The sequence below is a fragment of the Corvus brachyrhynchos genome, unplaced genomic scaffold, assembly GCF_000691975.1.
Source record: "Corvus brachyrhynchos isolate BGI_N302 unplaced genomic scaffold, ASM69197v1 scaffold22, whole genome shotgun sequence".
NCBI classification, from domain to species: domain Eukaryota; kingdom Metazoa; phylum Chordata; class Aves; order Passeriformes; family Corvidae; genus Corvus; species Corvus brachyrhynchos.
This window is the reverse complement of record NW_008238355.1, coordinates 6489380-6513245: the sequence shown is the minus strand read 5'-3', so window position 1 is coordinate 6513245 and position 23866 is coordinate 6489380. Positions and strand designations below refer to the sequence as shown.

The 23866-nt window shown below is 38.6% G+C and overlaps 1 protein-coding gene across 1 annotated transcript in view; it reads left to right on the top strand.

Moving 5' to 3' along the window:
* Positions 1-23866, top strand: part of TRPM6 (transient receptor potential cation channel subfamily M member 6) — a 73158-nt gene that overhangs the window by 21778 nt on the left and 27514 nt on the right. Inside the window, 15 exon segments of the mRNA XM_017735340.1 lie at positions 514-794; positions 1833-2061; positions 2617-2763; positions 3388-3522; positions 4658-4786; positions 7391-7642; positions 8569-8743; positions 10322-10436; positions 12139-12338; positions 14592-14724; positions 16373-17508; positions 18218-18330; positions 19224-19350; positions 20286-20383; positions 22619-22677. Of these exon segments, the coding sequence (XP_017590829.1) occupies positions 514-794; positions 1833-2061; positions 2617-2763; positions 3388-3522; positions 4658-4786; positions 7391-7642; positions 8569-8743; positions 10322-10436; positions 12139-12338; positions 14592-14724; positions 16373-17508; positions 18218-18330; positions 19224-19350; positions 20286-20383; positions 22619-22677 (3329 nt within the window).

The window sequence follows — 23866 nt, the reverse complement described above, 5'->3', positions numbered from 1 at the left end:
AAAAATGAACCCGTTATAGCACTGACACTTCCTCACTTATATCAGTAAGATTTTTTTTCCTGTAACTTTCACTGAGAAATATACAGATATGAATGTATAGCAAGTTTACATTACAAGTGTGACAGACAGTAAAAATAGTCTTTAAGTACCTAAGGTGTATATTTCAGTCTACTGTTTGCTTTCTCTTCTGTCATGACACATATAAAAAGGAGAGTAAAAGCAGGTTCTTGGTATCGTGGGGTTTGGAGACTGCCCAACACTATGGAAAGGGAAGTTACAAAAGGCATGGATGTAGAGTAAGGCGTATTTTTCCTTTGTTAATGTTACCGTCTTCTCAGCATTGGTAATGTGAACATGATCCTAGCTGTGGTTTATGACTTTGCTAAGCCATGACATTCTCAAAGGTATGTAGCTATAGTTTGCTACTTTCAATTCAGATTTGCATGGTATTTTATTTTCATGAATCTGAACCTCAACCATTCACTGAGATTTTTTTTTTTAACAAATTGATAGGAAAGATCCAGTGCTTTCCCAAAGTATAAGAAGAAATCAAAAGAAGATATAAACTACACAGAGAATTATGAGTCAACTGGCTTCATCTACCCCTATAATGACCTTCTGGTTTGGGCAGTATTAATGAAAAGACAGAAGATGGCAATGTTCTTCTGGCAGCATGGAGAGGAAGCCATGGTCAAAGCTGTTGTGGCTTGTAAACTCTACAGAGCAATGGCACATGAGGCTAAACAGAGCAACATGGTGGATGACACTTCAGAAGAACTCAAGAAGTATTCAAAGTATGAGTTCTCCCTTCATTTCAATTAAAGTTCTCTGGTGCTGAGAATGCTTAGATACTGCCCTAATCCGCTAAGAGTTAGTAAAGTTAATGATGCCATGGATTATGGAATATAAAAAAAATACTTTCAGATACTCACTATTGATATTATATAATGGATCTATGTGTAGTGTGGTAGAGAGTTAAATGAAAGCTATTTGCATATTACCTAGATGCATATTTGAAAATATAGGTGAGTAATGTATAGCTCATTTTCTGCTAAATGGTCAAGTGAAAGGCTGAAATTTCCCTTGCAGCTTCTCCTCCAGTTCAATTTGTTAAAAAGCCATATGGCAGATAGGCGTTGGACTGTTCAAATCTGTAACAAGTAGTAATGAGCAAACCAAAATCAGTGCTTAAATCCTGCTCTGTGTAAGACTAAGTGGAAAGTGAAATACCTGATTGAATGAAAAGGGAAGTAGACCAAGAGTTTGTTATTTCCCATTAGTGTTTTCTGGTAGTTTTTCTTGTTAGTAATATATTCTCTGTTTTGTAGATTTCATGCTTAAGATTCAGGAACAATAAAATGTACTTTGTTCTTTTGTATGCAGCTCAAAATCTTAATTTGAATGAGGGTATGTACCTTCTTTGAAGAGTCTTCTCTGCAGAGATGTTTTAAAGTCAGTACAAAAGAAGAAACTTTCACAACTGGCTGTAATGCTTGCCCACAGTGGTGATGAATCTATTATTGAAGCAAATACAAAGAACTTTCTGGGGTCCATTTCAATCACGGAGTGAGACTAAGATAAAACAAATAAAAAATGACAAAACAGTATGGCCGTAAACATTGTGATTAGGACTAAATAGTTAGGTTTACACCCCAAATTATTTTTCACTAGGTATATTAATAAAGCAATGAGAAATACGGGAGAAGGCATGCTTACTAAGATTGATAGCTGAAATTTAGTTACCAAAGTATTCACAGTAACCTCTTTTCAGCAGTAATTCTGAGTTTGTACTGATCCCCGTTATATTGACTGTTAATTCCTTTCTGCTTTAGGGAATTTGGGCAGCTTGCCTTAGATGTGCTGGACAAAGCATTCAAACAAAATGAGCAGATGGCCATGAAGTTGCTGACCTATGAACTGAAAAACTGGAGCAACTCAACTTGCTTAAAGCTGGCAGTGTCTGTGGGGCTGCGGCCGTTTGTGTCCCACACGTGCACACAGATGCTGCTGACCGACATGTGGATGGGGCGCCTCAAGATGCGAAAGAACTCCTGGTTTAAGGTACCATCAATCTAGTTTTTTCTGAGCATTTAAGCACTCTTTTTGGTTATGAGCATGGGTAATGTATCTTCAGACAGCTGGGCTTAAGCATGTGTTGGAATGTGCACATCTGGGAAACAAAAGCAAGGGAGGGAAGGAAAAGGGTACTTGCTTCTGTTTTATTTCTTTGTAAAAGCATCTGTGGGATGACATTAGGAGGAAGGATTTTTTTTGTTGCTCTTTCCATTCTCTCAGCACTTTTCAGTCCTTGCTCACCTGCTTTTGCTTCCTGACATTGCCTGTTCCCTGGCAGAACTGCTGGGGGAAGGGTGCTTTCCAGACACAGGGAGCAGTATTGAAGGCATCCCCAGATACCATGACACAAAGCCACAAATCAGCCAAGAGCAACACACTTCTTCAGAGGCTGTCAGACTGTGATACAAATTCCCAGCACCCACCACTCCTTCCCCAGCCAGTGGAATTGCACTGGCTTTGTGCTGGCACCAGGCATGGCGGACTGTGGCCACAGGTCTATGCTATCACTGCTTAATTTATCTTAATTGATCTCTCTTTTAGGTCATTATGAGTATTCTCCTGCCTCCCACCATCCTGATGCTGGAGTTTAAAAGCAAGGCAGAAATGTCTCATGTGCCTCAGTCTCAGGACTTCCACCAGTTATGGTATCATGGGGAACAGAGTCCAGTCAGCTCTAAAGAGACATTGGTTAGTCTGTGATGATCAGTCATTTGTGTGTCAGAGTCTGTTTGTTCACCACAGTGCAGTTCTGAGGAATGAGAAGATGGTCATCAGGTGGAATGAAGTGACTGGAGCCCAGTTTTCAAGAAGTATGGGTTAGGTTCCTAGTTTGGATATGGACTCAAGTGAACTTGGTACAAGTCACTTCATCTGTCCTGGATGTTACTTCTGTACTGACCATAATGAGAAAATCCTTCCCAAACTCACACTTATTGCTACTACAGGAAGGGAGCAGTCCCACCTGAGGCAGATAAGAAAAGTGCTTATGCACGTTCTGCTTAACATTAACTTTTGATTTTATTGATTAGTCTTTAGCAAAAGTCCAGGCTACTGGTTTTCCTTAAATACTCTTGTACAAAGTACTACAGAAAAATATACAGAGAGTGTAGCTGTGCCATATAGAGCATCTTTCACATAATGCATGTTAATTATTGCAAATGAGGTGGCTGTAACCAGACAAAAGCAAGCTACAGTAATGGTTTGTGTATTCAGAACAAAGTTTAGACATTTGTGTCTGTCCTCCCTCTGAAATAACACTACCTTTGCAATTATAGACCATTGTTTCTTTTTAAATGTTGTTTTCTTTTAAAGAAGGGCTATGATGTGGAAAAGGGTGTTCAGAAGTCTGATGAAAGCCAAGTAGACGGTGCACAAGGAAACCTGCCTGGAACTAGAAAAATCTATGAGTTCTACAATGCACCAATTGTCAAGTTCTGGTTTCACACGGTTAGTCATCATTCTAGAACTTGAATTGACAAACCCCTCTTTTGATCCTTCCAATGCCACTTAATCCTGCTTTTACTTTTTCTAGCATGGATTTACAATCACTTCGTGGTGGGTGTAGATGGGAAGCTATTTGAATATTTCTCTGACAATTAAGTGTAAAGATTGTCTGCTAAAATCATGCAGCTGAACTAAAACAAAACCCAAACCCAAAAGCCCAGAAAAACAATTATAAGGAACTAAAGAAAAACTGAAGCACAGGTTTTTACAGTGGTCAGTTGCAAAGGTTGAGATAGATTTGAAGGTGGCCTTACGTACCTTTAATACTTCACTGTTATTCATATTCCTTTCTTTAAGAACTATCCTTGGAAGAGCGAATATTCATCTATAGGAGATAATTTTCTAAAGGAAATGTGCATTTAATAAATCCGTTTTAGTAACCCTGTATCAGTAGAGCTCAGGATGCTTAAGTTCAGGCTGCTCGTTAGGTCAGATCACCATGTACATTAACTTTTACTCTTTTAGATGTGTGTGTTTAAGTGATTTATAGGTTGTAATCTATTATGTCAGATACATTTACAGCATGTTCTTGTACCTCTAAAATATGTGTTTTGCACCTGATATCATTCTTGTGTTTTGGAAGGCACTGATTAACCAGAAGTGGCTTATATAACTTTGAGAATTGTTACTTGTTCCTACAGAAGGCTGGGATAAAAGCATAAGACTCCCTTGCATTTGAGGAATGGTGTGCAGATCACAGAACAGAATCACAGAATAGTTAGTGTTGGAAGGGACCTCTGGAGACCATCTAGTCCAACATCCAACATAAAATAGTCTGACTCTTACATGGGATGGAGCCTCGGTGGACATGTGCTGCAATTGTTCGTCTTCTGCTTCTACCTATTTTTTCAGCACTAAAGTACCAATTTCCAGTGATATTTAGGGACATCCCCATTAAAAAAAAGGCAAAACAAAATAAAAAAAAACATTTAGAGAACTGGAATAAAGGTTTTGGGCTCAAAAATGTGGCAGTGTCCCAGTAATTTGAGTACCTATAGTGAGGCCAGTCACCTGTTATGTTAGCAGAAATTTGCTTGAGGTTTTTGTGCATATGGATTGTATACAGTGTGTTTTGCAGATATCCTACTTGGCATTCCTCATGCTCTTTACTTACACTGTGTTGGTGAAGATGGAACCAAGGCCAAGTGTGCAAGAGTGGCTTGTTATTTTTTATATTTTCACTACTGCTATTGAAAAAGTCAGGGAGGTAAGTTTTTGCATTCACACTTCTCATATGTACTATAAGCCAGGGAACACCTGTCTGAAGAATGCTAAAGCCTGCATTATTTTTATAGAGAATTAAACAGGGAATTTATTTATTGGAAGTCTTTTTTTAGAAGACCAGCTCTTGGGCCTTGAAAATGCATCTACTTTTCTGTGTAGAGAGGGGTGGTAATGTGTAGGTCACTGTTCCAGTTTGGCCAAATTTAGAAATATATCCTCTGAGAGAAGGCACAACCACCCCTCCCCCACCAGGTTCGGGAAAAATAAATTTTCCTCGAAGGAGAGTGAAGGCGATAAAACTATTTATTTAACAAACACACGGGAAAGGAAAATAATGCTAAATAATAAAATCTTTCACTGTGGAGGAAAAACCTGGGAAAGTGTTAAGAGTCCTCCCTTTGGTCTTTTCGGAGCTGGGGCTTGGCCCAGGGCCAGGCTCTCTGTGCTCGGTTGAAAGTCCTCCCGATGTGTTCTGATGTTAAAGCAATCAGGCAGTCCAGCAGAAAAGGGAGAAAATCCGGAATCCCAGGAAGGAAAAATTCAACTCTCAGTCTCTCTCCAGAGAAAAAAGCAGCTGAACCACTGGCCAAAAAACTGTCCTGGGAGCAGCAAGCCGGGTGCTTCCTCCCTCCCCTGCCGCAGCTGGGAAAACCAATTGCTATCTGTGTGTGACCTTGAGCAAGCTGCAAACTGCTTTGAAAAAGTTTTGCTCAGTTTTTTCCTTCCCCCTCTCAGGCTCAGTTTAGAGGCATAGAAAGGCACAGAAATTAATTTCTGGGCATAGGGCAGCGATATGGGATACACATCATAAGATCACCCCAAGACACTTTAGAGTGACTGCTGAATTGAGATTTGGAACCTTGATGTAGGCACCTGGTCCTTTATTTTCTTGAGTGGGCCAATAGACTTCTAGTAATAAAATTTGTCTTTAGATATATAATCTGAGCGAGAACTTGTTATGAAATAAGAGGTATTTTGCACAGAACAATCTATGGCTCTCCCTCAGGTCCAACCAGGCTTCTGTAAATGAACTTGGAAAAAATCCACAATCAGCTTTTAATGCTGGATTTATGGAGCACAGAAAAATGATATTCCAATCAAAATTAATTGCAATTATTTGCAGTTGATTAGACCCAAGCTTCTGAACACAACTTGCACTCCAAACCTGAGTTTGGGGACAAATGCAGCTATGAATTTCCCCAATTATTGTATCTGCTCTGACATACCTTCACTGTAGAATCAGCACATAATAGACAATAGTAATGTGAATTTTCTTTTGTATGACTTTTGAAATGCTGTACTTTCAGACGAATAAAGCCAGCCACAGTTCTGAGCAAAGGATGATGTAAATACAGATCACTCAGAAGACTGTGAAATCAGAGAGGTGAAGCATTTCAAGTGACAGTAAAGATACTGGGAATATATCAAAGCTTGGGTGAACTTGCAAGTTCTGTGTCAGCATGAGATAGGACTGAAAAAATCTACACCAGGATTCCCTGAGAAAAATGCTAAATGTAGAAGAGCAAGCACTTTGGAAGTCGCTGTTGTGCTCTTGCATCATCTTGATAGTGGGACAGTAGAAACAACAGCTCTTCTTTCTGTCATCATTGGCTGGACACTTTGGAATTTATGTCTCCTACTTGATTTTCTGTATCCACATTCTAATTCTGGTCTGTTGGCAAAGACTTTGTAGGACGCTCTGTCTCAGCCATGTAGTTGCTTAACTGCCGAGGGCCTTGTTATATATAACTGCAAACCTCTTTCTCTAGATTGTATCAAATAATTGTTAAAGCCTGAGGCCCTGCAGCTCATGTAGTTAGTCTAGATCACTTGTTTACATTAGTGTGTTCATATGCATAAATTCTTGCAAGATCAGGGCATAACATTTCAAAATCTCTCCTTTGCTTGGTGCTTATCAGTGTGATCTTACATAGCACTGCATAATTGGCCTCACTTGTGGCAATGTGCAAAGGTTTTATTTGCCTCCTCCCGAGGATTCCACTTCACACGCTTGCTCAGTGAAGCTTAAAACCCCTTTGGGGCACCTCACAGTTCAAGGAGTAAACATTTCATTCTTTACCTTGCTAGTTGCCAGCACTCCTTTGTTTAATGTGTCCTTGGCAGAATACAAGGATCTTTCTTTATATTTTTGGTCTGAAATAAAAGACATTAGTTATTTTCCCATCGGCAAGGTTAGGCTGGTACTTTCCATGACTTAGGGGTTAATGAAAAGGCCATTGCAGGTCACGACCGTGTGCATAACAATTCTTTACTGGCTGCTCTCTTCTGCTGAGCTATGTGCCCTTTAGTGAATGGATTCAGGTTCAGAATCCATCTTTTCTTCAGGAGGAGCTATCCCATTTGATGTAGCATAGTTGAGCAATATGACACAATAGATTAAGTAAAAACCTCAATTGATGGTGAACGGCAGTAAGCAGTAAATGGGTCTAAGAAAAAAGAAAAAAACAGAAGGGGGGGAAATGATACATTCCCAAATATCATGAAATAATTCAGACTGAAAAGGTAAAATAATGTATATGTGATTTTAATGGCATTTCTTTGTGGTTTTTTTCTACATTCTACCCAGGTATTTATCTCAGAACCTGGAAAATTCCGCCAAAAAGTGAAGGTGTGGATTTATGAATATTGGAATTTTACTGATTCTGTAGCTATCCTCCTGTTTATGATTGGTTTTGGTTTGCGCTGGTCCAACCCCCCTGTTCAAACTGCAGGGAGGCTCCTTTACTGCTTGGATATTATATTTTGGTACACTCGGCTCCTTGATCTTTTTGCTGTGAATCAGCATGCTGGCCCATACCTGACAATGATTGGGAAAATGGTAAGTACTGTGCTTTGGAGCAATATTTCTGTAGTTAAGGCATCTACCTTCAGGAGTATGTAAAGCTCAGAAGTGACAGAAAAGGAGAAGTCATCTAATAATTCACAGTGAATGTATTGCTTGAAAATGCCATGATTTTGTTTTGTTTGTGAGTTGACCATAATCAGATTACACTTTAATTTATTAATTACATTAATTTATTCACAAAAGCCATTTTCACTTCATTCCTTAGAGAAGGGTTGCATTTGAGTTAATTTGCTGATCCAGCTTGGTAACAGGGAAAAGAAAAGTCACTGCCTCTTGGAAATGGGCTCACTATGATAGATTATTCCCCTAACTCTTGGAAACTGTTTCAGTATTATTTTACTTTTTGATTCAAATATTTATATCCCAGTTTATCTGGCAAAATATCTGTGAAATCAAAGTTAATTTTGTTTCTCTTTTGCTATAAGAACTGCTGCTGAACTACTGTCTAGTCTTAGTGAAGATTCCTATTGTAATTTGCCTTGGTTACTGGGAGCTCTCTTCTTAATACATTTATATTCTGTCTTTCATGGTAATTGTTTAGGAGGCAAAATAATTTTCACTGCTGTTCCTTGCTCTTGGTTTGAAAGAAGCTCCACTGAGCAAAATTGCCATTGTAAGGTCTCTGCATTTTTTATGCCTTGCTTAAGATCTAAGAGAAACATGGGAAGCAAGTAGGACTTGTGGCTTTTTTGGTCTAGGATGATTTTAACATCTATAAAATGCTCATGTAGTCCAGGTACATAAATAAAATATTTTTATTTCCTCCAGCATATTAGATTATTACCCCTGATTTTATATTCTGATTTGCAAAAACAGGGATTGATACTCTTCCCTAAAGTGAATGTCTCCTTTACATGTAGTTAGCACAACTAATTCTTTTACACAAATATGTCTTCCAGACAGGAAACATGTTCTATATTGTGGTCATGATGGCCATAGTCCTGCTGAGTTTTGGGGTGTCACGAAAGGCAATTCTTTCACCAGAGGAGCCTCCTTCCTGGACACTGGCACGAGATATTGTATTTCAGCCCTACTGGATGATGTTTGGTGAGGTCTATGCTGGAGAAATAGATGGTAGGTAATTTTCAGAATATAGCTTGGCAGCTTAAATATGTGCAGAAACATATTTGGCCTACTTTGCTCTACTTGAGTTTTGACTGCCTACTGAGTCTGTTCTTTCTCAAACAATTCTGATACCAGTATATGTGTGTCCATAATGAGTAATACTGCATGAATGAAGTTGAAAATACGAGTTTCTTTGTTAAAAATAAAGATTAAGCTCTAAAGCCTTCAAATTTAGTGTTTCACATTAAGTATACTGCAAATATCAGGGCAAAGCACATAGGAGCTAATGCTAAGCTACTTCCTTTATTTCACTGGCAGGTCAGGGGATCTGCCAGTGAAATAAATTTCCAGTTAAGTGAATCCAAAGCTGCTGATCTCTTGGGGAAAAAACTATAAAGTTGCCTTTAAGGAGGAAAAAATAAAGGAGAAAAAGAAAGGGAGAAATAAGTTACCTGGCTCCATTCTTAAACAGATAAAAAATGAGCACATAGGAGAAATAGAACCAATCAACGTAAAGAGGAAAAATCATGTATCTTGATTATGGCTTTAACCTTGTTTCAGTAAGACAGAGGAACCAGGCACTCCAGAGGTATTTAAGCATTATGGATGTAAGATACACTCATGCTACTGACTGAAGGTATAAGTAAAACACTTTTCCCTAAAATGGAGAAGTAGGTATGCAAACAGAAATAGATATTTAAGGTACATAGTTCAGCATAGACCCAATTCATTAAAATAATTTAAGATGTTGCATCCATTATCACTGCTGAAACAGTCACATGTATTTTGGTTATATAAGTCAAAATTCTTTTAATGAAAGCACACTGTAAAGTTTCCCAGTTTAATCCGTTTAATCACTTAATAATTCTAAACCTTTAGAAATTTGACGCTTCCCAAATAAAGCTATGATTTCTCTAGTGACTCTTTACCGGCAGAATATGTCCTGAATTTAGGACTTCTGTTTTTTAAGTATGTTTTAAAATTTTCTTGAAAGAGTTAAAATTGATTAGAAATTTAAAAGATTGAAAAGTTTTCATTTTGACAATTTAAAAACATCAAAAGGGATCCCTTAATTTCCATTATTTGTTGCTTTATGTCACAAATGTTCATAGCCATATATCCTTTTGATTTAATGTGATTTTAAGTTGTGTGTGTAGCTCTACACTCCAGTACTGGTAAAGCAGCCTTTGAGCTGTACCTTTTTCACAGTGGAGTCTGTGATGCTCCTGTTTAAGGATCAAAGATTTGGATTTCAGCTGTCCTGAGTGTGTGCCATTTCCCAAATACATTTCAGCTGCATCATATTTCCCCTTAACAACAAGTGGAATGACTGGCATAAGAACTAATATGTATGAAGTGGTGTCTGCAGCTTCTCAACAGTGGTGACTAGGGTGGCAGTAGCATGAAGAGGTCTCAGCTCTCCTTTAGGTAGAGGTTGACCTTTAATTTGAAAATTTAGTGATGTCTCTCTGTGAAATTAGTGAGGACTATTCTGTTTCTTGCTGGGACAAATGAGAAGCACAGGCCATTGCTGTGCTCTGCTCTGGTTTCTGTGCTACCCATATTCTGTGTGTCCTTCATTTCCAGTTTGTGAAACCAATGAAGACTGTCCTCCTGGCTCCTTTCTCACACCGTTCCTGCAAGCTGTCTACCTCTTTGTGCAGTACATCATCATGGTCAACTTGCTCATTGCATTCTTTAAGTAGGTCCCTTGGTATATTGCTGCAAAAGCAGCCAATGTATGTTCTGCCAGCACTTCTTACAAGCTTTCACTGAAAATGCCCCAGCAAGGGCATGTTGGTGGTGGTGGCTGTACCCCATCTGCCATGGGGGTAAGTTGAATAAGGAAAGAATGGTGATAGCAAGATGGTGCAAGGAAAGGGATGGTGAGAAGGCAGCTCACTTAAACAGAATCTGACTCTGTGAAATCAGACAATTTCAGCTGGCAAAAAAAGCAACATTAATTCAGCTCTGAAGTAATTCCCTTCCTAAAAGTTGTATTTGTTGTGCTAAGAGCCTATATAATATTCATCATAAGGTAAGCCAAGTTTTAAACTGGCAGATAAGTGCAAGGTGTTCAAAGGGAAGAGCATAATGACTGTAAGAGCATGCTTTTCCTTTAGGAAATAATTTGAAAATTCTTACTTACTTGATGTAATCTCGTATGTTCTAGACTGAAATCTAACTGTAGTGTTTCCAACAATCTGCCTTTTGATGTGTGTTGCCACAGTAGAAAGGTCTCTTTCTATATTATTCTATGAATTCTATAGTAATTCATATTAATCTTACAGTAGTTAATCAGTGTCTTTATAGTAATCCTAACCCTTCCTGTTTTAACAGGAACCCCTTGTAGTGGATCAAGTTCTGAAAATATTAGTAAAAGGCAGCCTAACCCAAGTGGGTTTTTATTTTTTCCTATAGTTCTAGCATTTCTGGGGAAGAAGAAGTCATCTGTAGGTTAAAAAAATTCAAATTAATAAAATAAGTCATTAATATACAAGAAAACTGAACTATCAAAACTCATTCTATTTCCCCTCCCAACAAGAAATCCCTTTACTGAAATTGTGTCAAGGAAGCAAACTATTATTTTACACACTATGTATTATTTTGCAGCTGTGAAATTGTTATTTCAATTATTTCTGGAATTAAACCTTTAGTAATGATGATATGCTAAATCTTCTGTGTAGTGATTTGATTGTTCCAGAAGTGGGACCAGAAATGGGTGGGTATGAGAGATACATTTAATTATGCTCTCAGAAAGAGAGTTGATGTTTTTGTGATTGTATGCTGGGTGTGCAGTGTGACAGTGCACCTGAAACTGCAGTGCTAGAAACCACAACATTTCTTTCCTATACTTGGATCTATGATGGTAGGTACAGAAAATTATTCAGTGCAACAGCAGTCATGTTTAATAATTTCACAGCTCCAATGAGTATTCTGCAGAAGAATGGCTCATCCGCAGCAAGTATATTTTTAGAGGGAGTGCACAGAAGTATTTTGTTACAGTCTTCCCTTAGCCTGACACCTACTTTTAATCTAGTCCCAAGAGGCAAACAATGCTGAATTCTCAGTTAGGGTATGTATTAAAGTTTAAATGGTATGACTGGGATTTCAAAGCCACGTCAGTGAAATCTTTTGCCCAGCTCCCATTAATGTGAATGGAAATTGGATCTCCGAATCTGTTGGGCAGCTTTGAAGATCTCATTCTCTATGCACTAGCTGCAGGCACATGCTGCTGCTCTGTTAAATGAAAGTTGCTAAGCTGATTTACCTCACTGGAGGAATGGGACTTTCCTTCAGTGTCAGATTAGATCTGTAGACATGTGTCTTGTGCTATATTGGGAGTATTCCTCACATGAGTGTTTCACCCTCCTTCCCCTCTCTCTCTGTGGCTCTCTCCTCAGTAATGTTTATTTTGATTTGAAATCCATATCGAACAAGCTCTGGAAGTACAACCGTTACCGCTACATCATGACCTACCATGAGAAGCCATGGCTGCCTCCACCCTTCATCCTCCTGAGTCACATTGGGCTTCTGATAAACCGCATCTTCCACCATCAGCCTCCAAATGAGTTGGACCAAGAGGAAGGCGATGTTGGACTAAGTAAGCTGGGAGCCAAAAGAAATGGTTCATCATCACTCCCATCACTGTGGAGTTGAGTTCCAAAAAAAAAAAGAGGAATGCTTTGCTTTGTATTTGGCTGTTGCTGTGCTACATACTGTGCATCAGTCTAGATACCTCATAACTCTGAGCTGAAATAAAGTGACAGCAACTCATTCTGTAGGAAATAAATAATTTCTTATTTTAAAAGGAATTTAGCAGTACTGAAGGTATAAATTTCTGTATGTTTGTCATGAAAAGACCAGTAATTCCTTTTTCATTACCTGGGGAAAGCAGCTGCAGAGCCCAAGGATAGACGAGATCTGGTGATGGCAGATGCAGAGAGAGAGCATAGGGGCTTCCCACCTCCTCACTACTTCCGTCCCTTTGTGCACTGGCTTATCACTGCACCTTACCTTCCTCACTTTTCCCAGCCTGGGCTTCTTCATGCCAGGTCCTTCCTAATGCCTCTTTAAAGTGATGCCAGTTCCCTGTCCCACTGTCACCAGCTCTGCCAGGAGTAGCCCGAGCTGTTGTGGGAAGGGGACCTCAAGACACTGGGGTGGAAATGAATAGTCAGTAGTGGGGCTTGGTGGTGGGGGTGAGGCAGGGAAATGGGGACAAGGAGAGGCTGGTGACTGTAACCATATCTCAAAAAGCATTGGGAAGCATTGGTATATAGTATTATACAACCTAATCCTTTTTGATGCAACATACACCCTTGATGCCTTGTAATAGAGGTGGGCAGACTCTGCCTCGGTTATGCTTCACTTAGAATTTTCTCTGCTGAACATGCAATGCTGAAGGTATCTGGCATGCTCAGAGAGTTCAAAACCAGGCTTAGCTAATCAATGCTGAACTGCTGTACTGCTGCTCCCAGGTTCAGCTCCCCCATCATGATTGGATACAGCAGGCTGCCTTTGAAGTGCCATTGCTTATTTTATGTGCAAGCACAGCATAAGGGAGTGACATAGCATAGAGGGTGTCTTGTAATGAACATTAGGCTAAAGCAAAACTGAAACCTTGCTTAGCACATCTAAAAGTCCTTGGATAGAAGAGGGCTCATGCCTTACTTACAACTTCTCTCAGAAGGAGAATTTTTTTCTGTTTAGGCACCTCTGGGCACGTTTTCTATATACCTATACACTGGTTGATAGCTTTCTTTAATTTTGGTGTTGTTATAACTACTGGTTTTCACAAAGAAGGATCCAGGGCCGCTCTGTGGAAAATCAATACTAAGATACAGAGTAAAATTTTGGAGGAAGAAACACAGCTCAAATAGGGGAGAAGAGTGCCTGGAAAGTGATCAAGTCTCATTTGGAGTGAGAGGGGGAACCCCAGAATACTGTGGGGGTCTTCACTGCTGAGCTGTGTGTTGCAGCTGAGTATTACATCCTTGTATCAAACACTGCCTTGTTGCTTGGAACAGATACCTCTTGAGCAAGTACAGTGAGGACTTTGGTACATAAAAAAGGACAGAGAAGAGGAGCTTGGAAAATGTGGAGTTTGAATCAGAGAAGCAGCTTTCCACCATATGCATTTCTTTGTACATTGTTGTAATGGAGCTCTTCTCTCAGAAGTCTTGGTGTCCTAGAAGAATAGCACCATGAGCAGCCCAAGTTACGGAGTTTTAAACTTTTGAGTGTTTTTTTCCCCCCAATAATCTTGGAGCTGAAGACCTTAATGTTTTATACATATGAAAATTTATTAAGAATATCAGAATGTTTTATATATATGAACATATTAATCAATTAGGTGAAATAAAAAAAGGGCTTTGCAGCTTTGAGCACCTGAATGGACTGTAATTGTTGTAGATGACTAGTTCCAAATGAATGCCTGGGCCAAATTGGAATGAAATTTTTGTAAGCTTGACATATTCATCTCTAACTCTTGTGAGTGACACATGTACAACAAAATAAGGAAAAATTTGTGAGAAAGTACATCTTTGTGAGCAGATTTGTGATTCATATATGTATTTTTGCAGCTTTTAAGGGGAGTCCACTGGAATTTTTGTCAGTATGGTTTTGTTCCCTGTGTAAGGAAAGACAAACTCCCGTATTTTCGAGTATTTGGCATGTTGAGTCTTTATGCTCAAGCCCAAATTAATGCAGTTAGGCCTGATTCATTCTTGTGAAGGGAGGGAGTGTAAACAAGCTTTTTGGCAGGTACTTTTTTTCTTTTTTTTCCCTCATGGATACTTATAAATGATTGCAATTATCAGCATGCTTCATACTGATTCCTACCTCCTTTTTTCAGAGCTCTATCTGAGTGATGAGGAGTTAAAGAAACTCCATGACTTTGAGGAACAGTGTGTAGAAGACTATTTTCACGAAAAGAATGAAAACCGGAGTTCCAGTGGCAGTGAGAGGATCCGTTTGACCACAGAAAGGTGTGTTTTGATGCATATTTATGTTCTTTGTATAAATTTGTGATACAAAAAGACTTTGATAAGCTAATGCTTTGAAGCTGGTTATGGCCACTGTGAACATGCATAGGCCTTGCTAATTTGATGGAAATGTATCTGTTTCTGTATCTGCATGTGTTTGAGGTGTATGTCAGATCTGCCTTGCTGACAGAATTGCATCCCCAGATGCGTTCAGTGTGCACATGCTTAAAGGGGTACAGTGAGGTGTTGCTCAGTTTCACTTTTGCAGATCAGGTAGCACTAGAAAAGCAAGCCAGAGAACAGCACGCAATATGTAATTTTATTTAAAACTTGCTAGTGTAGGTACACTGTGAGAGTATTGCTCGTGATTGAGTATAATTGCTGTTTACAGAAGCAACCAGAAGACCATAGTAGAATTATTTGCAATGTAGTGCCTTGGTTTACACTATGTCAATACACAAATACTAACAGGGTTTCAAAACAATCAGTATTGGCCTAATTTAGTTTTCTATTGAAATCAATGGCAAATCTGCCATTAAGTTTAATGGGAAGAGTTATAAAAACTGAACACTATAAAAAGTCTTACTGAATGCCAACACTGATCTCATCTAACGAATTTGTTTTGCCTAGAGAAAGCATCTTTTCCTGTTCATAATCTTATTTTCTGCATGTTAAAACTAAACACAGAAGAAAAATAAACCTCCCCTCTAAAAGAAATTAAATAAGTAGCTTTGTTCAGAAACTGCAGAATTGATTACTTCAATAAGGTTTCATTTACTGGATAAATATAGATCTGGAAAGGAATTTTTTTCTGAGTACAACTGAAACACACTTCACAGCATTGCATAACATCAATGCACGACATTAATTTAGATGAATAAAATGTTCTGGAACGTTGGTCTTTGATTTTATTCAGCAATGCCTTAATACTAGATATTTTAGTTACTCTGTGACAAAGGAAAGAAATTACTACTGCATATTGCCTGCAGGTAGTTTATCAGCCAGAGAGTATCTTCAGGAAATATGAAGATAATGATTTGGTTAAAATGATGTAATTCCAGGCCAAGAAGTTCCTGCACTTTTCACTGGAGATTCGAAGATAACAAAAAAGGCTTTGGTTTTTTGGGTAGTTGAATTTTACCTAAAGGTAACCAATAGCATAAGATGCGTAGAATCTGCTCTGGAGGCCAAATATGTTCTTGGGAAGATGTGTTTCTCAGCAGTCTCTAGTATTTGAAGAATGCAGAATTAAAGAGTACCTGGCAGTGTGTGTGAGCCTTACCCTTCTCATGCTTGCACAAGAAATGTAAAATGCAGGATGTCCAGCCAACAAGAAGTATACTTCATTCGCAGCCATAGTCAATGTAGCCTGCCATCCTTGGTTTAGTAGTTCTATGGCAATTAATGGGTATCAGTAGGAAAACAACAATTTTAAAAATAGATACTCCTTGAGCAAAACGTCTGTTTCCTTGAGAAACCCACTGGCAGTTTGGCTGGATTTTGCCAAATACGGATATTAATGGGAATGAAAGTCACCATTAAAAAAAAACCCTGTTTGAAACACTGACTTTTTGAAATGTGTTAATGGTTTCTTTCATCATCTCACAAACAGATATAAAGTATTTTAATTATGTTTTCTTTTTCTACTTAGAGTGGAAGAGATGTTTCAACAATTTAAAGAAGTGCATGAGAAGGTATTTTATATCAAGGAGTCTTTACTCTCCCTGGACAGCCAGCTAGGACATTTGCAAGACCTGTCTGCCTTGACAGTGGACATCCTGAAAGTGCTTTCAGCTGTAGACACCTTGAAGGTGGAAGAAGCCTTACTGGCAGACACAAAACATCAAACCTGTAGGAAGCTGCCCCACAGCTGGAGCAATGCATTCTATTCCAAGACCTTGAGCAGCCTTGAGTGCTTGTATGACAAGAAAGACCACTATTACAGCATGCCCCCCTCCCTCCTACAGAGCTTGGTAAGGACTCAGTCTCCATCAGAGTGCAAGCAATTGAGGTCTAAGAGTAACAAGATGGTAGAAGACAGCTCTCAAAAGGCAGAAATAGAAACAGACACACTCACTTCAGGAGTATCCTCTGAGACTAAGTCAACTCCCAGGTATGGGCAGTTTTTGCTGGTGCCCCCTGGCCATCAGGGAGGGTCTTTTTCTGAGGATGTCACCTTGAATTTTTCCTTTTTGAGCACTCCTGCCAAGTACAAGGATGAAGCATTCAAAGATAACCTGCAAAGTAGCATTGTGGTTCAGCAAAACTTGCCAAGTGTCAGTCTCCTTGGAAAAGAGACAGAAGGTTATCAGTGGAGCCAGAGAGACTTTGTTATTCATTTGCCATCAGAAAAGACTAATACTGCAGAGGCTGCTCATCCTCTTGATCTGCAGCTACCTCTGGATATTGAAGAAAGTGCAGCATCCCCCTGTCATGACAGGGAAGAAATTGAAGGTGGCTATGTGAACTGGGGATTCTCTGAAGGTGATGAAAAAGGAGTTTTCATCTCAGATTCAAAGAAGAAAGCCCTGTACATACGTTCCTCCTATGACAGGGACAACAATTGCCAGAATAATCCTGCCAGGCATGTCCAGTTAAGTGATTCAAAGTCCTTCTCCTACAACTCTGACAAGCCATGTCTCAGCAGCAGCATCTCTCAGAACAGGCTGAAACGAAGCATATCCCTCTGGATCAGCCCACTCTGGAGGGATTGGAGTTTCTGCAGAAGCAACAGCTTGCCATCCCCCAAGAAAGAGAGATCAGGGAAAACCTGCAAGGCTGTAGTCGGTAATTATAAAACATTAAACCTGTACAGTATCTTTTACTGGAGAGTCCAAGTCATTACAAAAATGTTTCATTTGCACCCAGAAGGTATTAGATGCAGTGAAGGATAGTAGCAGAGAGTCCAGAGTTACTCTTTCACTTTCTTTGTGTGGATCTGGTTGTTGGGAATATCTGAAGTATGCTTGGTATCCAAGCTGCAACACACCTATGTGTCAGCCACCCTGATTTACCCCATCTCATGGAATCTCCATGGCTGTGGCTACACAGCCAGGTGACAGAAGGATTTTGCTCACTCTGGAGAACTCTCTTGGCCTGGGCATGCAAAAACAGAGTTTCAAGAACCAAAATATATTATACAATCCCCTAGAGATATTAGCAGTATCAGAGATGGGTGTATGGAGAATGAAAAGGCATACATTTCTGTAGTCAGTTTAAATACCTCCCTATCCACCACCAAGTTTGCTTACCAAGAGCTAAAATACATCAGATTCCAGTTTTAATTATGAATAGTATAGGATGATAGATAACATCAGTTGTTTTATATCTTGTGATGGTGCATATCTTTGCACTGAACTGCTCAAGTATTCAGTTTGGATGTAACAATTCTTTCTAGGATTGCTTTAGACATCTGCCAATTCTCAGTCCTATCAGATTTTCTCTCAGTAAACAGAAATGCTGTAGCTTAAAGGTGTTTTTTGACTCTTTCCTGCAGAATCTTTAGGATCCAGTGAGCTACACCACAGTGAGGCAACAAAAGCAAACCAGCAAAACAGAGACAGAAAGTCTGGGAGAGGAAAGAGGAATCAAAAACCTCTTCAGGTGCCGGTATGGGCAGATGCAAGAGAATTGTGTATCTCAAAATTGTCTTTTTCATTCCTTAAGAGCAGTTCTGCAGTGTGGTGTAGTTGAAAATGTATACATTAAAATGCTTCACACAAACTGGAGCATCTCTGGTGTGTGTCTAGCTTTGTTTCAATTTTCCTTTTCTTTTGGATGTATGGGATTTCTTCTTTGAACTTGCTGACATACAGGGACTTTGGTATACTGTGATGATACTGATTTTACACAAGCATAGATGGGTCCTTGCACTTCAGCTGGTGGGAGAACTTGTGGAGGCTTCATATGATCTAGGATAGACTTAAGGAGTGACCATACCCAGGGGGTATACAACTGTACTCAAGTAGATTAGGCCTCATAATGTTGTCTCCTGCCTGCAAGAGTCCCATAGACTTTTCTCTGAATCCATCAAGCATTTAGCACATTGCAGAAAGTACATTGATTGTCATATGTATGGGGCAATTTTTGCAACTGTGTCTGTGTGCTCATAAATAAAAATCTATTTCTAGAACTATAAAGAAATTTCTATGGTCTGTGTTATCTGTTCAATGAGATGAATGCCGAAGACTGGTTTATGTAAGATGCTCAGGTCAGCAAAGGATCTTAGACTTGAACTTTGAAATCTAATATCTCTGAAGGTATTAGGTCTCAAAGTTCAAATACCTTCAGATAGTGTGAGACCTTTCATCCGTAGTACTTACTAGACAAGAGCTACCCGTCTTCTGCAGCTTGTAACAAAAATGGGAAAATGTGTTTCTCAGTGCATTCAGTCATTGGTGTCTCAGAGATGCTCTGAAAGGCCACATCATTTGCTGTCAGAGGAACTGCAGAGATGCTAGTCAACTTGTAAATTCAGTATTGTTTTGTCTGTGTCTTGGCAGGTGATTAGAGTGGATGATTGTCCCCAGAACACTCAAGTGAACTCAGAGCCTGCAGAGATCAGTGTCTGGGATGAGCAAGAGAAACACAGCAAGAATTGGCTCACCGTGTCTAATTTCAGTCAGCTAAGTATGTCACGTGTTGCAAACAGTGAATTTCAGAACAGCTTTTAAAAAGAAGCAGTAAATAGAATTCAAAAAATCAAAGTGTTATCCACCATTTTCACCTCAGGGTGTAATTTTCATAAAATTAGACTTAGTTTGCAGGCATGCATGTCCTGATTATTTGATGCAACATTGAAGAGGCAAAAGAGTCATAGGTTGGATGGAAGGCCAGTTGGATCTTTCTGGGACCACTGCATGTCTTCCATGGGAGATAGCAGAGTGCTAATCCTCAGGAACTAGTAGGAAGCAAGGAGAATGATGTCTTTGCCTCCTCTCCTGAAGTATCTTCTAAGGTGACATCTTCTAAAGTGACATCCTGGCTAATTGCAAAAAATAAACTCAGGATTTTTCAGGACATTTACCCTCACGGGCTGTGCATTTACCCTCACGGGCTGTGCTGTGATACTGTATTTATTGGCAGATCCTCTGTCTGCATTATTCATTTCTCATTGCTCAGAAAAACATCCTCCAAAGGGAAGAAATGAACTCTGTATTGTCTCTTTTGGAGTGAAAAGGAATGACATTCTTACTCTTCATTTAGTAATTCTCCATCTCTTTCATTCTCAGAAATTCTGGGCATTATTCATCTCATCTTTCAACTTTGCTGTGATGTGGCTCACTGGTTTCATCCTGCGAGCTACTGGGAGAAGTACCAGGCAGTGCTGTGACTCAGTACCACATGGTCTGAGGAGGGCTGTACTCCAAAGTCTGCTGAAAAAGAGTGGAAATATTCAGTTTTAACCCTATGAAACTCTGTAATTTTTTTAAACCATTACGCATTTGCTGGGACAATATGGTACATAGGTGTTTATTTTATAGCACTGCATAGCTACTTAGTTTATAGTGATAGAGCTGTTAATTTACCCTCTAGAAATAGCTGACATCTTCTCTTTTGGCTAGGTTTGGAACGCCTCCATTACAAGCACCAGAAGATTAAAAATCAAGATATTGGTAGGCATACCATACCATTCTGTGACTACCTGAGGCATTCTCGAGAGGTAAGACCTAGGATTACACATCCTACTCCATAATTTTGGCTGGGATAAGTCCAGAGTAGCTCTACAGTCATCCCTGGATTTGCCAATAGAGTTTGTTTGTCATAACATACTTCTTTGAGAGATGAAAAACTTTGTTGTCTGCTGGCACAGTGTATGTGAGGAAGTAAATGAATAATTTAACAGCTGCTAAGACTCTACTAAGATTATTGAAATAGGACATTAAATTATTGAATCTTTGAGTAATTCTGAGCATTAATTTAGTCACAAATGACATGTGGATGTTTCATTGGGCAATGAAAGCACAAAACTTGGTCTTGAACTTTTGGGCAGAATGGATTAGAAGCAAATTTTGGAAAGTTAGCTACATAGCACTCACTTCATCACAAAGTTATTTCTTGCAAAGGGGTAGTTAAATACGGATAATAATTGCAAAGCATAGATTTCTTAACCATTGTTTTATAAACACCGTATTTTATTACTTACAAGAATTAATCTGCAGCTCTGTAATCTAAAGGTCCTTTTCCTGTGTGAACCAACATAGGCTCCTTGAATTTGATGGAGCTAGACCAATTTATGTTTCCTGGAGACTTGAGCAGGAATCTGGATTGTGGAAACTACTATCTGTTTTAAATTTCTGTAGCTAATAGAAGAAATGGTATAGCTGATAGAAGAAAACGTACCATTCTTTAAATTTTATAGTGATATCTCAGAGAAATGAAAGGAAATTAACAAAGAATAAGTTAAGAAAAGGAAATGTGAAAGAATCCTTTCCTCCTCCTTTTCAAGAGCACCAAAGCACCCTTCCTTGCTGATTTTACTTATAGCACTTTTGGCTATTAAAATGGAGATCTTTCAAAGGCTAGCTTATTTTTCACTGAAAATGTTATCTTTTTTTTTTTTTAAAGGAATAAAAATGATGGGGTTTTGTAGGAAAAAGTGATGAGAGAGCGAAATAGAAATACATTTACTGATTTTGTATTCTGTAAAACCCAAACTTAGACTCTAAATCAATAAATCTTTGAAATGTGAAACACAGGATCATCCAGGCAAAATAAAAGTAAAGTCAGGAAAACTGTGTGAGGGAACCAAGTAATCTGGTGCTTCAAATCTTATATCAAGATGTATTTGGATAAAACTCAAGTGAGAGATTTTTAAAATTGTAAAAAAACCATTCCGACCATGATTAACAGCAATATTGGAGTTAGGCTGAAACCAGTCGCTTCCGCAACACCAACTTCAAGTTATTTATTCTTTCAAGGTACAGTCTCCAGTATCCACTGCACTGTTATGCCTCTCCTTAAGTCCTCTCTGGACTATGAAAGCTTATATTTATCACTGAGATGTAACAAAGTTGCTGCATCCAAATGTTTCACTTGGACAACGATGTATTTTAAAGATATGTATCTCTCCGAAAGTGAAGCTTTCTTGATAGGTAGCAGGGAGCAAAGCAAGGGAGTGTCTAGGAAGGTTTTGTTAATGATTTTTTCATCTTCAAAGCAAGCTACAATTTCAAAATATGAGAGAAATTTAAAAAAAAATTAGAAGTGAGTTAAGTTTCAGGTTAAATTAAAAGTTGAAATTCAGTTGATTGATCTTTGGACTTAGTTGTCCTTGAACTATTGCATGTGTGTGTGTGTGTGTGTGTGTGTGTGTTTCTTTTGAGGATTGAAATCTGCCTGACTAGTATTCAGAAGAAAAATTCCATTTCTTACTACCACATTAGGAGGACCTGGCTGGCCCATTTTTTCCTAATATGGCTTGAAGTTTAAAAGATTATTTGAGTATTTCTTTAAGACCTGGAAAATATGTGATCTAAATATCCCTGGAAAGCTGCTTGGTGTGTTACCTTCTTCTGTTCCAGGGGTTTTGAGTGAATTTATTTTCAAAAATGTAAAGACTATCCCTGCATTAGAATTTTCCAACAAAAAGGAAGTTCTCTAATACTGCGTGTGTTAAAAGACCTTTAACAAGCTTTGTGAGTGTTTTGAGATGTAGGTGGTGACCTGAGTATTTAATTCAAATGTCTGTAGACAACATGGAAAACTGCTATGTGAGCAAATCAGTTCCATTTTAGTGTAGGTATGGCAGTGCTATGATTCACCTGCCTGTCAGGGTCACTATTCAACAATAAGCATATCAACAATTGTTCTCAAGACTGTACTTTCCTGAGCTGTGCACCATGTATATGATAAAGATGTGCATATTTTACCAGTAAAAGTATCTCTCTTTTTTCAGGATTCGAGTAATAGCGTATTTGGAAACTTGAAGAAAAGTAATCTGAACAAGAACTCCTCGTATGTATTATTAGTATATTAAGATACTCATCACATGTTTTCAGAAAGAGATGTCTGTACTCTCCAGTTCTGCAATACACTTAGGATAAGAAATTAATGAGAAATGGAGAGTTAAGGCAATTGAGTTTGTTTAAATTCCTTTCAAGGAAGCCTTATTAATGGAGATAAAGGAGATCCACTTAAACAAAGTGTATCATTTTAGGTGGAATAGACACCCTTTCCAATTCTAACAATAATTGAATTTTCTAATTCAGTCACAAAGATGACAGCTGGACTTGATGATTTACAAGGTTTTTTCAACCTTAATAGTTTTATGATTCTGTGGTGATTTTGTGGTTCTATGACCATAACATCTTTAATTAATCATTTTTGCAATCTAGTCAGCACGAAAAGTTGCATTTGCTTTTGCTGTGTAATTGCATGTTCTATTTTTTAATAATTACAATGCTAGCAGCTCCTGAAAACTTCTCTCATTCACTGATTCATCTCTTTTGTGCTGAGTTACATATTTACAAAATATTTAGCTTAATTTTCTTTATGTGTTTTCAGAAGTTATTAAGCTTTGATTGCATTCAGTGAAAGTATAAAGGTTTCACAAGTGGTTTCCATTTTCTTGTGGGGTTTTTAATTTTTTTTCCCAACTTGATTAATCATTATCATGGTATTAGTATTTTTGCTACATGCAGTGCTGTCTGTATGTTCCTTTTCCCTTTCTTTCCTATTTTCATAAATTTCTTCTAGATCTCTCTTGTTTTTTCTTTGCAGCACTGCATATATAATAAGTAGAAGATACTTGTAGTGGTTTGGTCCAAAATACTCATTACTGTTTATCTGCTGTGAGATAAGAATTAGGAGAAATGCAAAGCAGGCACCAAACTTGAAAGAATATAAAGAAGTTTATTAACAGACCTAAAAGAAGAAGGAAAAAAAAATTATACCACCTTCAGAACTCTCCTCCTCCCCCCACCTTCCTCCCTTCTCCCACTGACAATGTGAAAAGACAACCCTTAAGATGTTCAGTCTGTTTACCACTTCCATAATAACCTTGTTCAGTCCATTTAGAAAGAGAAGTCTCTTCTTGCTCATGCTATGAAAACATTATCACAACGAGACAGCCGCCCACTTCCAAATATTGTTCAGTCCATTTAGGAAGAGGAGTCTCTCTGCCTGCGTGTGAGTCCTTTCCCCC